General features: G+C 43.9%; 1 protein-coding gene across 1 annotated transcript in view; it reads right to left on the bottom strand.

The window, feature by feature from the left end:
- LOC137229557 (ATP-binding cassette sub-family A member 13-like) overlaps positions 1–15,216 on the bottom strand; it is a 46,661-nt gene extending 31,445 nt beyond the window's left edge. Inside the window, 2 exon segments of the mRNA XM_067747624.1 lie at positions 1,702–1,795; positions 15,031–15,216. Coding sequence (XP_067603725.1) covers positions 1,702–1,795; positions 15,031–15,216 — 280 coding nt within the window.
- Positions 15,217–16,702: the final 1,486 nt, after the last annotated feature.

The following is a 16,702-nucleotide window of genomic DNA, read 5'->3' as shown; positions in this document are numbered from 1 at the left end:
CAGTTCAGAAGGGTGCCCCTCCACCCAGGTGTCCCAGCGGGAGGCCCCCTCTCCTCGCAAGCCCCAGCCCACTGTGGTCCCCCCTTCACCTCTAAGGAGACTGTCCTCTTCCTCCCGCTCAAGCCAGGCCTGGTGACGCAGTGCCCCATGACTCACCTTGTGTTCCCCGGTGCCCAGCCCCCCATCTCAAGTGCACCTCTGCCTGCACCTAGAGCACTGCCCCACGTACTCCTCCCAGGAGGAACTTCCTGAAACCATTTGGTGGCTGCTTGTGCCCTTTGGGAAGTCACCATCCTCAGCATCCTTCAAAGCCTTTACTGATCTGAACCTGCTTGTTCCTCCAGCCACACTCTGCTCCTTAGTCATACTGAACTCCTTTTAGTTCCAATCTTCCCCACGCTGTCTGCCCTGCCCAGATCCTTCCTCCCTTGAACTCTTTTATCTGAAAGAGTTTCCCATTTGCTAACTGCTCAGAAGCCTTTCCCTAGAATGGAGCGGCCACCTCTCCTCTGTGCTCACATGCACCCTCTACAGAGTCCCATCATGCCATTGTCCCACTGATCATAATAGTCTGGCCCCACAGTAAGTCCTGGAAGGGCAGGGAAAATACCTTGTCCACAACTTCATCCTCAGCAAGGCCTGGGATACGAAGGCACTCAAAACATTATTTGCCAAATGAATAAATACATTAATCCACTATTGTGAATGGTGACATACGGTTTTAGATAAAAGCCATCCCTTAGTAATTTTTATTCATGTAACATTTTTAGAATTAACCACATTATCCATATTTCAAGTGGGCGTAAGTCTCATAGAAACAAAATAGGCAATCATTTCTCAAGGAGTGATGCTGTTGAGGTTTCAAACCAGATAAACAAAATGGTCTTGCTGATAAAGCTCCTGAAGCAGAGAAAGTTATTAATAATGGTTTCTCAATGCATCACTACTATCATTGTTATCACCATCATCACCACCATCACCACCATCACCATCATTACTATCACTGTCATCATTATCATCATCATCCCATCATCACCATCATCACTATCACTGTCATCACCATCATCACCACCATCAGCATCATTACTATCATTGTCATCATTATCGTCATCATCCCATCATCACCATCACCATCACCATCATCATCATCATCATCCCATCACCACCATCACCATCATCACCATCACCACTATCACCATCATCACCACCATCACCACCATCATCATCACTATCATTGTCATCACCATCATCACCATTGTCAACATCATCACAATCCTCACAGTCCTCACCATCCTCACCATCATCATCGCCATCATTGCCATCCTCAATATCCCACCACCATCACCACTATCATGTGGAAAAACTGAAATGCATCTGCCCCCTTTTACCTCTTCCTCTATTCTTTCTATATTTATAATGACTTATATACCTATTCCCAAATTAAGGCAGTATAGTTCAAGGAATAAATCTATCTGCTAGATAGAGCAAACATGTGTGAATATCATTCTTAAGAGAAAAAAATCTAAATTGATGCTTACTGGCACATACCCCAGAAACAGAGATTATGATATTACAACAGAACTCTATCCATTCATTTCACTCAGGATTCAGAATTTATAAAGGACAACAACAAAAAAAGAATGCTGCGTTTTCTTCTTCTGATGTTTGTAATTCAAAAAGTGTCATAAAAGTAAAACTCACAATTGTCTCTATGTCTGGGAGGTTCTTGAAAACCAAGTACTATCAGAATCATAAACAGAATACACAGCCAGAAGAATTCACCCAGGGAGAGGACCTGGAAAGTTGTAAAAAAATAATTAGTGTTTGATAGAGTCGAAAAGCATTACAATATCTCCATCTCTTGAAGGAGGGTTTACAGGCCAGACCAGGCTTCCTTTAAAGGAGGTCATTGTCATCCCTACTGTGTGTCCCTGAGAACAATCATTTGAGACGAGGCCCCACGGAGATGGCCCCAGTTCCCTTGTCACTGTATCCAGATCCACAACTGTCAGTTCCCGGTCCTTCTTCCACCAGACCTGGCTTCTGCTCCTTCCCTGTTTCTCCACATGTTTATTTATTGCAGACTTTATGACATTAAAGACATTAAACAAACAACTTCGTCCATATTTCTCACACTCCAACAAATTCACTAGTTTATTTTTCTAACTATTTTAACATTCCTGACTTTTCCATCCAAGTAGATATTTTCCCAAAGTTGGTGGTGGCAGCCACTTACCTTCATTTTATGAATATTTTCTGATGATGCCGCACAAGGTTCATAACCATCATCTTACTGGTTATCTAACATTCTTACAAATGAATATGTCATAATTCACATTTTTCTATCAATTCATTTTTTGCGTATAAATAATTTTTCTTTTAAATTACTTTCTTCAGACTGGAACAAACTCTGAAAAATCAGCTTGTTGGAGTCAAATCTCTTGATACAGACTGCAAAAGAGCTACCCATAGGGATTGAAATAATTTGTATAACCCTGAATTTTCAAAGTCAAAAGAAAAGGCACTGCCATCTATACACAGAATTTAATTATTTGAGAAAGAAATACCTAAGGTATAGCCCAGTGAAAAATTAATAGAAAATCCTCAATTATCACAAGATTATTTTTACTGTCATCATTCTACACTTGTTTTTTGGTGGACAATGTTCTTCTATTGGCTTCCACTCAGTTTACAAATACAAACGTTTACAGCCAGACACAGAACAAGCAAGGCATTTAATACCACAGAAACAAAAACCTAAAAATCTGCAGGTTAGGTTAAGGACGCTGTCAACACTAAAAAGCATGTCTTGTTCTTTCAGACTCTTGAGTCATGATGCTTTGAACTAAAGTGAACTTCCTGTCACTTTACTGCCTTGGTCTTTGAGCTCCCAGGCCTATCCCCCTGTCCCAGCCCTTCCCGGTAAGGTCGAGCAAACGGACCTACGTGTGCCCAGGTGAGTGTTATGTGGCCTGAAACCATAAAGACAAAACCCAGATGAGAAAGAATATTTCCATCCCTGGTGTAATTAAAGAAGAAAAGAAATCACCCTCTTGGAGACGGGTCATGAGGAAGTATTTCTTGTGCCAGAAAGTGCATCATTATGGAAAGTTCTCTGAGAAAGTGCTGATATCCAATACCATCCACCCTGATAACAGAGAAAACGCCCACAAGAGGGCACCCTCTGGCTCAAAACGTAGCAATTAAACCAGACATAAGGGTCACAAACACACAGAAGACCATAAAACTTAAGTCACCTGTTCATTCTCTGTAACAAATGAGTCATTTCTTGGAGTACAGGTTGGGGTAGGGGGGAGTCCTTAATTAATTCTGGCTGAATATAAATGTGCAAAATAGAAAATATACCTCAGATTAAACAATAACTTGACACCATTAAGAAGAGTAAATATATAGTTAATTGGGATTTTTTTTTAATTTTTTAATAATATAAGAGCCATTTTTAAGACAAAAAAAGTATAAGGAAAACAGAGCCAAGACTCACATAGCTACTTTTGATATTATAAATAAGTAAATATATGTATGGTTAGGAAATTCAAAAAGTACAGGAAGAATGCAACCACTCTCCCAAAAGATAAATTATTCGAACGGTTCTCTTAATTCATTTTTTTAAAGACATAAATAAATATAACAAGTGTTTTTGGAAATTATTTGTCATATCAGCACTTATAGATCAGCCTCATTGTTTTTGAAGACTATATAATAATCTACTGTAGAATTTAAGTTACTTAACCAATCACCCAGTTATGGAATTTGTGAAGCTTTCTGTTTGGGGCCAGTGCTATCATGAGTTTCCAAACAACCGTGAAGTCCCCTCCTTCCTGCCAAGAGTCCCAGGAGGGAAGCTCCCCTGGGAGACGGCAGAAGTGCCAGTCCTGCACGCCCAAATTCCACATCCCACAGCAATGGTTACGGATGCCCTTGCCTCGGTTCCCTCAGAACAGCTGAGACACCACTGCATTTTGGGGGCCCGTAACAATACATGCATACAAATACATAAATAGAGGAACCCTGGGTAAAATGGCGTATTGAAATCTTCTCACAGACTTTTTCTTTTCCCAGACAAAACAAGAGGGAGGAAAAGGAAAAGAAATGAAGTCAGAGGAGACAGCTGTGGGGGGAGGTGGGGATCTCACAAGCCCACCCGGGTCAGTCCCAACTCGGCCCGAAATCTGCAGAGCAAGGGACTCTCCCCCATACACGCATCAGTGGAGTCAGGGGCCCTGAAGGACTCCTTTTCTCCTTCTTCTGACAGTGGAGGTGGAAAAATGGCTGCTGGAACATTCAAACTATGACACACAGAAAGTGAACAAGGAGCCTGACTCTGCTGGAGATACCCCCAGGGCTACACATAAAAACAGAAAAAGAATCCAAAGTTGGAGATTCACTTCCCTAACTGGATGGGTGAATGTGGTATAAAACCTTTAACAAAATCTCAAAGGAGAGCATGGAGCCTGGCTAGGCTAATATGCCTGCATCTCATCCCCACCAGCATCCCAACCATCCCTCATGCTGGAGAAAACTGGCACATATAGGATGTGCTCAGACACTGCATCAGAGTTTGAAGGAGAAATCAAACTTGTCTCAGGATTACTGAAAAGAGAGTCAAGGACAAATACAACACCTGGGCTAAGTGGCCCAAGCATCAGTCACATGAAAACAAAGAGTGAAACAGCTATCTAAACATACTGGTGGGAAGCAGACAAACAAAGCCAGCAAAAGAAAGCCATGGCCATGGCTGGAAAAGAAACAGCTCAGATAAAATGAAGAATTTCTTTACAACTGTTTCATAAAGAAGAACAATTTAGTAAGAACAAACATTCAGAAAACAAGAGCTGATAAAAAAGGTGATAAATAAATAAATGAAAAGAGAAGTTGCAGATCTAAGGGATAAAAATAACCAAAAAAAAAATCATAACTGTGGAACTCTAAATGATTTAGAAACCACAAAACAAAGATAACAACACTGATTTTAAAAATATAAAATAAAAAAAACAGTTTTAAAGGCAAAAATATTAACACAAAAAGCTAACAGAATCAGCTTTGAAAAACAAAAGACTCCACAGCATAAGGATAATTGCCATCCCTGAAGCAGAGAATCCAACAAATGGAACAAAAAATATGCTCAAAGACATAACACGGGAGAACTTCCCTAAAACAGAGAAAACGTTATTTCAAGACTGGGAGAGTACGCCATATTTCTGAAAACTAAGTTGCAGCTGAACTAGAGCTATTGAACCTCCGAGATAAAGGAAATATACTACAAATAGCCACACGAGGAAATACATCTACCTGGCCTCAAACATATGCTCAAAATATTCAGTGCTAGATAACAACGCATCAATATTTACAGAGTTCTAAGAGAAAGGAAGTGTGATAAAAACACAATACCCAGCCAAAATGACCCTTAAATAAAACCAGCATACATACATTCTCAACCATAAAAGAACACAGATGATTACTAACCATGAACCCTAAGGGGAAAAAGGCTTAGCAATGAAATCCAGCCGAAATGAAAATGGGACAAAACTAAAAATCCAATTAATATCACTCTGCTTTCGATACACTGATCAGCAACAATAGGGCAACGCCTGCTGGAAGAATAGAGTTTTGTTGCATTGCTGATCTTACAGAAATGAGAGAGTAAAAGAAATCTCCAAAGAGCTCGGAGGAGAGAATTGACAAAAGAAATTAATTAAAAAGAATAAAGAAGTCATGAGTTGAATCTTTAACTGCAAGGTTGAATTACAAAAGAGAGCGTACCCCTCAAGAAGGATGGAGAGAAAGCAGGTGAGGCATTTAAATAGCTAATGGCTGAGAATTTTACAGAACATATAAAGTGCACAAATTCCACTGATAAAAGAAATATAACATGTACCAGGAAACATAAATCCACATTAACAGCTTCAGCACAAGAGTCAAAGAGGAGATCCCAATAAGCATTTCAAGAAATAAGACACACTACCTCAAAGGAATAATTAGACTTATCAAAGACTCATTAACAGCGGGAAACCAGAAGACAATTAAATATCTTTAGATTACTTGGAGAAATTTGGTTGATCTAGAATTGTGTACCCAGAAAACTCATCTCTCAAAAATGAGGGTAAAAGAATATTTTCAGATAATCAGAAACCAAGTTATCCAACATAAGGACACAGACTGGAGGAAAGTAAAGAGACAAAAAATATATACTAGGTAAATAGTAAACAAATTAACTACGGTAATATCAGACAAGAGACTTGAAGACACAGAGCGGATCACTACATAATAAAATAAGTGATGCAATAGGAAAATATAATAATTTTATGCATTTATATGCTTAATAAATGTAATCAAAATATATAAAGCAACAACTGATAGAACTACAGAAAGAAAATTCCAAAGTTACTTTCGTAGGAGAATTCAATCCTATCTCACCATCATTCTCATAATTTTCAGTAAGAAATTGTTTGTTTGGCCACACGGCATGCGGGATCCTAGTTCCCCAGCCAGAGATCAAACCTGTGACCCCTGCAGTAGAAGCAGGGAGTCTTAACCACTGGACCGCCAGAGAAGTCCAGAAAGTGTATTTTTAAAATAAAACACCACTACAGTTCTTTTTTTCTATCAACTATTCATTGTCATCCAAGAGTAAAGACATTAAAGATGCAGCAAGCTTATAAAGTACTATTTTCTAAAAGAAATAGAAGGAATTTTCATCTTTATTATCTCACTTTTGGTCATGCAAACACTTTGATGATATAAATCTTTATGTTTCCCATAAATCTGGTCAGAAATCACTTTTGATTTTGTTGACTGAGTTAAACATTCTATAGTAGGATAAAGTACCGAGTACAAGTGGTCAGAAGCAAGATAAAAGACTACAATAAAAATGCTAGATCTTAAGAAAGAAACTGGTGTATGCACTAAACGCTTTGTGCCTTGGTTTAGTATTAACATGATGTCTGTGTAAAATGACAAAAAGAACCAGTGTTGAATCATGTTATATTTCTTGTCATTCTGCATTATCCCAGATTGCTAAATGTGTTCTTTCTGAGAAGCCTGATTGAATAACTATATACATTTACTTTCCTATGTGACAGTGTTTTCATTGTTAGAGATTTCAGTAATTAAAGTGGGAAACAGAAGCTTAGGTTATTTTCCTTAACAAAACTATGCTCCTTGGACCCACATTATTATGATGGTTTCGTGCTCTTACACATCGGATGTCTTAAGCTGAGTGCAGTTTAGGGGATCCTCTGTAATTAAAGGAAGGTCCTTCTTTCCTTTAACACTGTGATCCAACCTGGGACAAATCTGTACTATATACTATGTAAATGGCTAATAAGTCAATTACAAACCAACTGAATGTACCAACCTTAGTGCTGGTGCTGAAATCTCTTCAGAATAGTCATCATGATCTCAAAGTTTGTTTCATAAGTGTCAATCAAAACGGAAGATGAAACACTAATGCATGTTGAATTCTCATGCTTTAGGTGTATTTCCTTTTTTAGAGTTTTTCATTCTTTGCTATTGTTACCGTACTGTTTCATTTAAAGTTCCTACATGCTAACTTTGTTTGTGCAATTGAAATAAAATTGCAGTATATACAAAAATAAAATAGGATACCATTTATATTATCAATGAAAAGTTAAAGTAACTGGGGGTGGGGGGAATCTAACCAAAATACGTGCAATTATTTCATGAAGAAAATTATGAAACTGTATTAAAAGACACCAGAGAGAACCTAAATAAATGAATAAACATTGTTAATGCATAAGAAATAGCAATATCGTAAAGATGTTAATTCTACCCAAATTGATCTATAGGTTCAATACAATTCCAATGGAATTCCAACAAGGTTTTGTTTGTTTTGTTTTGCTTTTGCTGTTGTTGTCAACTTTAATGAGCTGACATTTTTTTAATGCGTAAAATTATTTGGGAAAACAAAGGGACTTCCCTGGTGGCCCAGTGGTTAAAACTCCCTGCTTCCAAGGCAGGGGGTGTAGGTTCGATCCCTGGCCGGGGAACTAAGATCCTACATGCCACGTGGCATGGCCAAAAATAATAATAATAATAAAATAATTTTTAAAAAAAACAGAGGGAGAAGAGTAGAGAATGTGAGGGAAAAAAAGCAAAGAAAACAAAGACCAAAAAATGTCCAAGACAATTTTCAACAACAGATTAAAAGAATCTGTCCTCCCACACATCACGACTTTATATAGAATGACAGTAAGTAAGACCACTTGCTATTACTTCAACAATATGGAAACTGACCTAGGGAATAGTGCATAGAGCCTAGGAACAGAGGTTTGTATACTTGGAAACTTGATGCAGGAAAAAAGGTGGTCAACGGACCAATAGGAGAAAAACTTGCTATTCAACAACTTGTGCCACATAATTGGTTATCCTCAGAGTGAGGGTACAGAACTCTTCATGTGGAGAAAAGAAATTTTTTTAAATGTTTGCAAGAAAACATAGAGCATCTCCTTCAGTTTTGTTTGTCTTAAATAATACACACACACACACACACACACACACACACACACACAACCCATAGACCACAAAGGAAAAATAAGCCATGTTAAATTAAAATCTCTGATCCTCAGAGAAGCTATTTGAAAAGTGAGATTCACCACAGACTTGAAGAATCTATTTCAACATACACAACAACAAGATAGTATCCAGAATATATACACATGCCTACAAATCAATGAGGAGATAATCCAATAGAAAACAGTAAAAAACAGGAGAAAAGAAGAGCAAATTATGGACCCTCAGAAATATACGCACAGATATTCGTCTCAGTAGGACTCAGGCAGACACAAATTATCCCCAGGAGATACCCTTTTACATCTACCAGTTTGGGAAAAGTAAAAAGTATTGGTGAGGATACAGATGAACAGGATCTTAGAAGGCAGCCTGACAACATTGTTAAGCTGAAGATGTGCAAACTCTACGGCTCAGCAATTCAACAACTATGTAAGAGGTTGAACCATATTAGTTTACCTATATTAGACTAGCTTTAACCTATAAAAAGCTTCCACCTAATAGTTACTTTTTGAGAAGGCATAAATAAGGGTGAACCAAAGGTGTGTTCAATCCTGCTGACAGTAGCATTATTTGTGAATGAAAAAAATTTGAGGAAGTCATGCAAAAAAAAAAAAAGAGGATGGATCAATAAATGCTGTGCACTAGAGCAATAAAACAAGTGACCTCATTCCTTCCTCAGGAGGAGTGTACCGGCAAGGCGCTGGGGAAACAGCAGTGAACACACACGGGGGAGGGGGTGTGAAGGCCTATGAAGTATTTCCCTGGAGCCCAGAGCCCCTGAAGGAGGTGCTGCTGGGGACGCAGCTGTAAAGAGGGCCAGGCCCCCCTCCCGCCTCTCGTTTGCATCCCCTGAGTGCTCACAAGCTCTTGCTCATCCATCACTTCATCCTCCCAACATCAGTGAGGTAGGGAACACTGTGCCCGTTTTACACACTGGGGAAGGAAGCTGCAGTCCAACGTAGGATTAGCCTGCTGCCCTTCTCCTTGGAAACAAAGGGCTTTGCAATAAGCGTGAAATTCTACTGTGTCTCTTTGGGGCGCTTGGGCCTCTGGATGCCAGCCGCTCAGAAGAGAAGACTTTCCCATAAGTATTACGAGGTCCTTGCCATAAAATACTGCAAGAGAAGCGGGTTCCAACAGAGCGAGAGCCAAAGCCCAAGGGCAGCCACGAGCTGAGCTGGTCCAAGTCCACCGCAGGTCAGAACTGGGGCTTCTGACTATCTCTCCCTCACAGTCCGAACTTCCCTCCCCAAGAGGACCTTTTCCAAACCTTTATGTTGGTTATGGAGTTAGTTTGGTACTGAGAGGAAGACATGAATAAACTCTCCCTTTCCTTAATTTTTTTGAGCTTTATACTGAAAAACAGTTGCTTTTCTTTCAACAAACATGCATTAAACATTCATTTAACACTTTGCTCATTCCAGCACTGCTCGGGGGACTTCAGAGTGAGTCGTAACGCTGAATGAGAAATAAATTCTTCCCTCAAGGACTCGAAGGAAACAAGCAAACAATCACCCAAGTTAAAGGGAACACTGGTAGGAGATGCACATTGGTACAACATTTCTGGAAGTCGGTGAACTATACGTTTCAAAATAGTAGATGTAGGGCTTCCCTGGTGGCGCAGTGGTAGAGAGTCCGCCTGCCGATGCAGGGGACACGGGTTCGTGCCCCGGTCCGGGAGGATCCCACATGCCGCGGAGCGGCTGGGCCCGTGAGCCATGCCCGCTGAGCTTGCGCGTCCGGAGCCTGTGCTCCACAACAGGAGAGGCCGCAACAGTGAGAGGCCCGTGTACCGCAAAAAAAAAAAAAAAAAAAAAAAAAAAAATAGTAGATGTGTAGACTTTTTGAAACAAAGATTCCAATTCAATGGATGTTTCTAAGGAGACAATTGGAAAATACGTACTCCCTCAAAAAAGTGATTTTGATATCGCTTCCTTCCACAGTTAAGTCCAGTGATCATACAGAAGGCTACAGCCAAAAGGCTGACTGAGATCATAGGAGAGGAGAAGGGCAAGGGGACCAGCGTCCAGGGACGGCGTGCTCTGTGCATAGGGACACAGATGGCCCCAGATGACCTCAGGGCACACAAGAGAGGAGGGCTGAGACCACCCTCTCCCCCCAAGCACCTGCTCACACTGAACACAGTTCTGATCCAAATTCCAACTGGCCTTGTTTTTTAACTCAAAAATGATACTAAAATATAATTGGTGAGCAAATATGCTCCAAAAGCAGAGAAAATTCTGAATGAAAACGAAGAGCTATGAAAGATTATAATCCTACAAAATAGTAGAACATATTAAACTATCGATGCTTTTTAAAAAATGAAACTGGTGCAAAAATGCAGATCAATGAAATAGCATGGGAAGTCCAAAAATAGACTCTACTGAGTTTCAAAACACATGACAAAATAGCGTTTTTGATACAATGAGCAAGGAAGAATTCACCCATGGTGTCAGGCCACCTGAATTCGGATCTTGTCACAGAGGTAAACTAAAGCCTTACACAGTGCTCAGAAGTGCACTCTCCGTAGACAGAAGTCCAGAACAGTAAATTGAATAGTAGAAAAACTAGAAGAGAGGAGGAGAATATTGGTCAAACCTATGGAAGAATGAAGCATGTCATTCCTGCCATTTTGGAATTACAAAAGATGTACTTCAAAGAGAAGGAGAGATGATAAGATATACAAATTTTATCTAAACAATAAAAATAAGGAAACACAGAAAAAGAACAAGTAGCTGTGGAAACACTGGTAATACATGTAGCAAGGTCTTAATAACCAAACAGCAAGAGAAAATGCCAAGCCTCTAATTATGAAATTGGAAGAGAATTTGATGTGCAGTTAATATAAGGGACGATACATATTTTTTTAAATGCTCCTTCTTACACTAAGCCCTCAAGATAGAATATTGAATAAGCTTTACTATAAGCTACTTGCACAGGTACTAAACCTGCAAAAGCACAGGCCACACACACCCTCACAGCTGGAGAACCACTGCAGGGCCAGAAGACAGAGCCTGGACACACCAGCAGGCATCACGGGGCTTGACATCCCTTCTGGAAAGAAGCCACCGACAGGTAGCACGAACCATCGAGATGGATGGTAATTTGAGCCCCCTTTGGCTTATGTTACTATTTCGGATTTATTCTAAGACCATTACTTTTAAGCAGGCTGGGAACCAGGCAGCCCCCACGAGAGGGGAGCTCAGTCCCGCCTGTATCTGGGGCTGACACGCCACACCAGCTGCGTGACTGACAAGAGTTCAAGGCTGTGCTGGAGATGGGTCCCTCTAGCAGCCCCTCGGAGAGACCACCAAACCATCCCCAGCCAGAAAGAGTTTCCTAACCCTTGCTGTTTGTAGCGTCTTGTCCTATTCAGCCACGCTAGTCTTCAACAAATATACCCAACACGTGTTTTTTCAAAGCTCTTCCCTGGAGGAACCTGGGAGAGAGCCCTGGGGCTCCAGGCAGCGTGGACCAGACCCAGGCGGTGAAATGGGACCGGGAAGGCCCACCAGGCAGGCTGTGGGGAGACCAGGCGAGCCCCGATCCTGGTCTAAAGAAGATGATGGTCTGACCCCGCTGGGCTTGGCAGCCGTGACCCAGGCGCAGGTGAGAGGGGACTGGCAGTGGAGAGACTCCATGCTCACAGGCCCACCCAGGTCCAGTGCAACTCTGCTTCCACTCCCATTTTCAGTCTTTTACAGCAGCCCCTTGCCCCACACCCAGAGGTGGTTCTCTAAGTCTGAGACAAAGGTCAAGATGGGATGCAGGTACCACGCCTCCCCTCCCCTTTGGTGGTGGAAGGGGTCTAGGGTATGCAGGTCAGACTCCGCCAGGAGCTTCAGCTTCATACCAGCCCCTGCTGGTGGGCGCACCCCGGGGACCAGGGCGCACAGGCACCATGGAGGCCCTCGGGGGAGCGCTGGTGTGGCTGCAGCAAGCAACGGTCCCCAGTGGGTGGGAACCAGGGGGAGAGAAGGGTGCACACTGAGTGGAAAGCGCAGAGCTGACCTCAGACCGAGGCCCTGCAAAGCGGTCCTCGGATCTCCTGGCTGGAAAACGTGCTCTTTGGTCTAGAAGCTTGCCCAGGAGACAGCCTCAGCTACAATACAACCTCATCAAACAAGCCTCAAGGTCCTCTGCCTCTCTCTCTGCAGTTATTGTTACTAGGAGGTTAGTTTGGTTTTCTTAATCTTTCTTATACTTGAAAAAACCAGGCCTATCTGGGCCAAAGAAAGCAACTATTAATAAATAAACCAGGGAAACAACAGGGTTCCCACCAAGTAAGAAGGAGGTGGCTTGTTTTGTGATTTTTGGGTGTTTGATTTTTTTTTTTTTCATAGAAGCTACACAAACCCACCGTCCTAGAAACAACCTTCCAGACTAGCCTTCTGATAATCTTGTCATCTTCCCTCCAATATTCTGGTAGCAATTTCAGCAAAAGAGCAATGTAAAGGAGGTAGGTGTACCTAGAGTCTGTCATACAGAGGGGAGTATGTCAGAAAGAGAAAAACAAATACCGTATGCTAACACATATATAGGGAATCTTAAAAAAAAAAAAAGGTTCTGACGAACCTAGGGGCAGGACAGGAATAAAGACGCAGATGTGATGAATTGGGAGATTGGGATTGATATCTATACACTAATATGTATAAAATAGATAACTAATAAGAACCTGCTGTATAAAAATTATATAAAATTTTAAAATTAAAAAAGGCACAGGTGTGGAGAATGGACTTGAGGACATGGGGAGGAGGAAGGGTAAGTTGGGATGAAGTGAGAGAGTGGCATGGACATATATACACTACCAAATGTAAAATAGATAGCTAGTGGGAAGCAGCTGCACAGCACAGGGAGATCAGCTCAGTGCTCTGTGACCACCTAGAGGGGTGGGATAGGGAGGGTGGGAAGGAGATGCAAGAGGGAGGGGATATAGGGATATATGTATACATATAGCCGATTCACTTTGTTATACAGCAGAAACTAACACAACACTGTAAAGCAATTATACTCCCATAAAGATGTTAAAAAAGAAAAAGAAAAAAACCTCGGTGGTGCTGTGAGATAATAAGCATATATATCTGGCCTTTATCCTGGTTCAGAAACCCTTGGAATGTCTTTTGTTACAACTGCTATGGACTGAATGTCTGTGTCCCCCTGAAATTCATGTTTGGAAACCCTAACTCCCAACGTGGTGGTGTTTGGAGGTGGGGCCTTTGGGAGGTGATGAGGGTTAAATGAGTTCATGAGGGTGGGGCCCCCATGATGAGATGAATGTCCTTACCGGAAGCAATCTGCAGGCTGGGTTGAGGGCCTTCACCTGGGACCTGAATCAGCTGGCACTTTGACCTTGGACTTTCAGCCTCCCTCCCTGCGAGAAATGACTTCTATCGTTTAAGCCCCTATTCTATGGTATTTTGTTTTGGCAGTCCCCAGCCAACTGAATAATAACAAACCCCTTTCCACTGTATCTGACCCCCGGGGAGGGGAGGGGAGCAGATCTGGAGATCGGGTTCAATCCTGTGGTCAATGGTTTATTGGATCATGCCTAGATACTGAAAACTCAATTTAAACACTCTGAACGCCAGGCTTGAGGGAGCTTCCAGTTGGTGAAAATGTGGATGTGCAGAGGGAAGCTCACACTGACCCCTGCGGACAGGAGTGCCTGCATCTGGGACCCTCCTGGACCTGGCCTACCTGTTGTGCTGCTCACTTACAGCCTTTACGATAAAATGGTAGTTGTAAGTATAACACTTTCCAGAGCTTTGTGAGCCATTCTAACAAACTATCAAACCTGAAAGGGTTATGGGAAGCCCCCAGTTTGAAGCGTGGGTAGCCTGGGGACCCTGCTTGCAGCTGGCGACTAAAACAAGAGCAGTATTGTCAAGTCAAGACCATGCCCTTCAACCTGTGGGATCTGACATAATTCTAGGTAGTTCACTGTCAGAATCGAATCAATCTGTAGGCCACCCACACACCCAGTGCTGGAGATTGTCAGAGAAGCACACTAGGGGGAGGGTTCCGGAACTTTCTCATCTTCCCAAACTGAAACTCTGTCCCCATTAAACACTAACTCCCCATCTCCCTCCCCAGACCCAGTAACCACCATCCTACTTTCTGTCTCTGTGGACTTGACACTCTAGGGACGTTATGTAAGTGGAATCCTACAGCAGTTGTCCTTTTGTGATGGGCTTATTCCACACAGCAATGTTCTCGAGGTTCATCCGTGTTATAGCACGTGACAGAGGTTCCTCCCTTTTTAAGGCTGAATCATTCCCATTGTATGGATTGCCACACTTTGTTTATCCAGTCATCTGTTGATGGACATTTGGGCCGTTTCCACATTTTGCCTGCTGTGAACACAGGTGTACCAACATCTGTTCAAGTCCCTGCTTTCAATTCTTTTGTGCAAGTGCCCAGACATGGAATTGCTGGATCACGTGATGATCCTACGTAGAATTATTGGAGGAACTGCCGTACTGACTTTTTTAAACCATATGGCTTAGGGGAGTCACATAACCTCCGATCCTGGGGGAGCTGGAAAGCCCTTGGGCCCCAGACAAGCAGCCAGATGATGAACGTCTTCACTGACATCTGTGCATCCCTGACTCCTAGACCAGAGCCGGGCCCGGGGGTGCCGGTGGGAGGGGGACTGCTCCACTCCATGGCGTCAGGGGATCCGCAGAGGAGAGTAAAGCAAGGCCAGCAGCAACCACAGCAACGGAGGGAGAAGCTTGGAAGGCAGGCCAGCCACCATCTCAGGACCAATGGCGACAGAGGTCTCCCCGAGGCAGCGAGCATCCCAGGATCCCCTCGTTGCCTGTGCGAGCCTGATGGGAGGAGCACCACCGCGGTCGCGTGAGAGAAACCGACACCCACGGAGCCAGGTGACCTTCACCTGCGGATCCTTGACACCCTCATGACTAAGGGAGAAGGCGTCGTTATTCTAATGTCACAGGTGAGCAGCTGCCCTAGGTCACAACAGAGCCAGGCCCACACGTGTGCATAGGTGCATCGTGACCCAAGAGGGTGGGTAAGACGGCACCAGCACCTGTGGCCTCAGCACTGTCCTTCCTGTCTGGGACTAAAAAGAACTACACAGGCCTCTTCTAAACGCCCACGACAGGACGTGAGATCCCTCCTCAGGCTGCAGTTCCCGGCTCTCCTGAGCCACATGCCCCTGGGGAGTCTTCCGAGGCAAAGTCGGCTCCCTCCCTCCCACACCGGGACCAAGGTTTCCTCGCCACAGGATCGGTTCATTTCCGCAGCGCACATTTCACTGGTATCTACTCTAGGACAGTCATACGTTACCTTTAAAAACTTCTCTTTTTAAACCATCCTCTCTGGAGGAGACCCTAAAACGAGCAGGCGCGCCCCACCCTCGGCTGGGCTCCCCGGCTCGCCCCGAGGGTGGGATTGGTGCCGCAGCTCTCCTTCCCCCGGGAGGTCAAGGCAACTGAGTGCCATTCCTTTCCTGCTTAGTGAATGTCTGCGCACCCACGTGTGCACGGGGCCTGCGTGTGTGTGGGAAAATGTGTTGTGTGTGCCCGTTTGCACGGGGGCGTGTTCTGTGCGGGCCCGTGCGTGTTGTGTGTGCACGTGCGCACACGTGTGCGCAGAGCACGCCACACCAGCGCAGCCGCACCGTCTCTCAGACCTCCTGAACCAGCTCTCCAGCTGCCCCGGTCCTCAGTTCCGGCCCCAGTTCTCTCTGGCCCAGAATGGAGGGAGAGACGGACCCGGTTGCTGGCGGGCGGTGAGGGCGGGGGAAGCACCGTCAGCCCCGGAGTCCTCCCGGAGACCACACTAGTCCACAACTTAGGCTGTCGTGGTGGAAATGCGTGTGATCATTACTTTCATCCCGTCACAAGAGTCCGACCGGTGTTCCCCGCGGGTGGGCACCATTCAGCCCTCGTGGGGCCGTCACGTGGCCTCACAAGCCGCCCCCCCCCCCCGCGGTGAGGAAGGGCGGGGTCTCCCCCGACGGATGGGCAGGGCCCCTCCCCGCCATGGCCAGCAGAGGGCGGCGCAGGCCCACCCGGGCGCCTCCGCGGGGCCTCAGCATCTGTAGGAAGAGCCTTGTCCAGACTTCATCTGCCGCGGCCTCGCCCCAGAGGAGGGGGTCGGTGTGCAGGTCCGGGGTACCTCCCAG

The sequence above is a fragment of the Pseudorca crassidens genome, chromosome 8 (genome assembly GCF_039906515.1).
Source record: "Pseudorca crassidens isolate mPseCra1 chromosome 8, mPseCra1.hap1, whole genome shotgun sequence".
Lineage (NCBI taxonomy): Eukaryota > Metazoa > Chordata > Mammalia > Artiodactyla > Delphinidae > Pseudorca > Pseudorca crassidens.
This window is presented reverse-complemented; position numbering and strand designations above follow the sequence as displayed.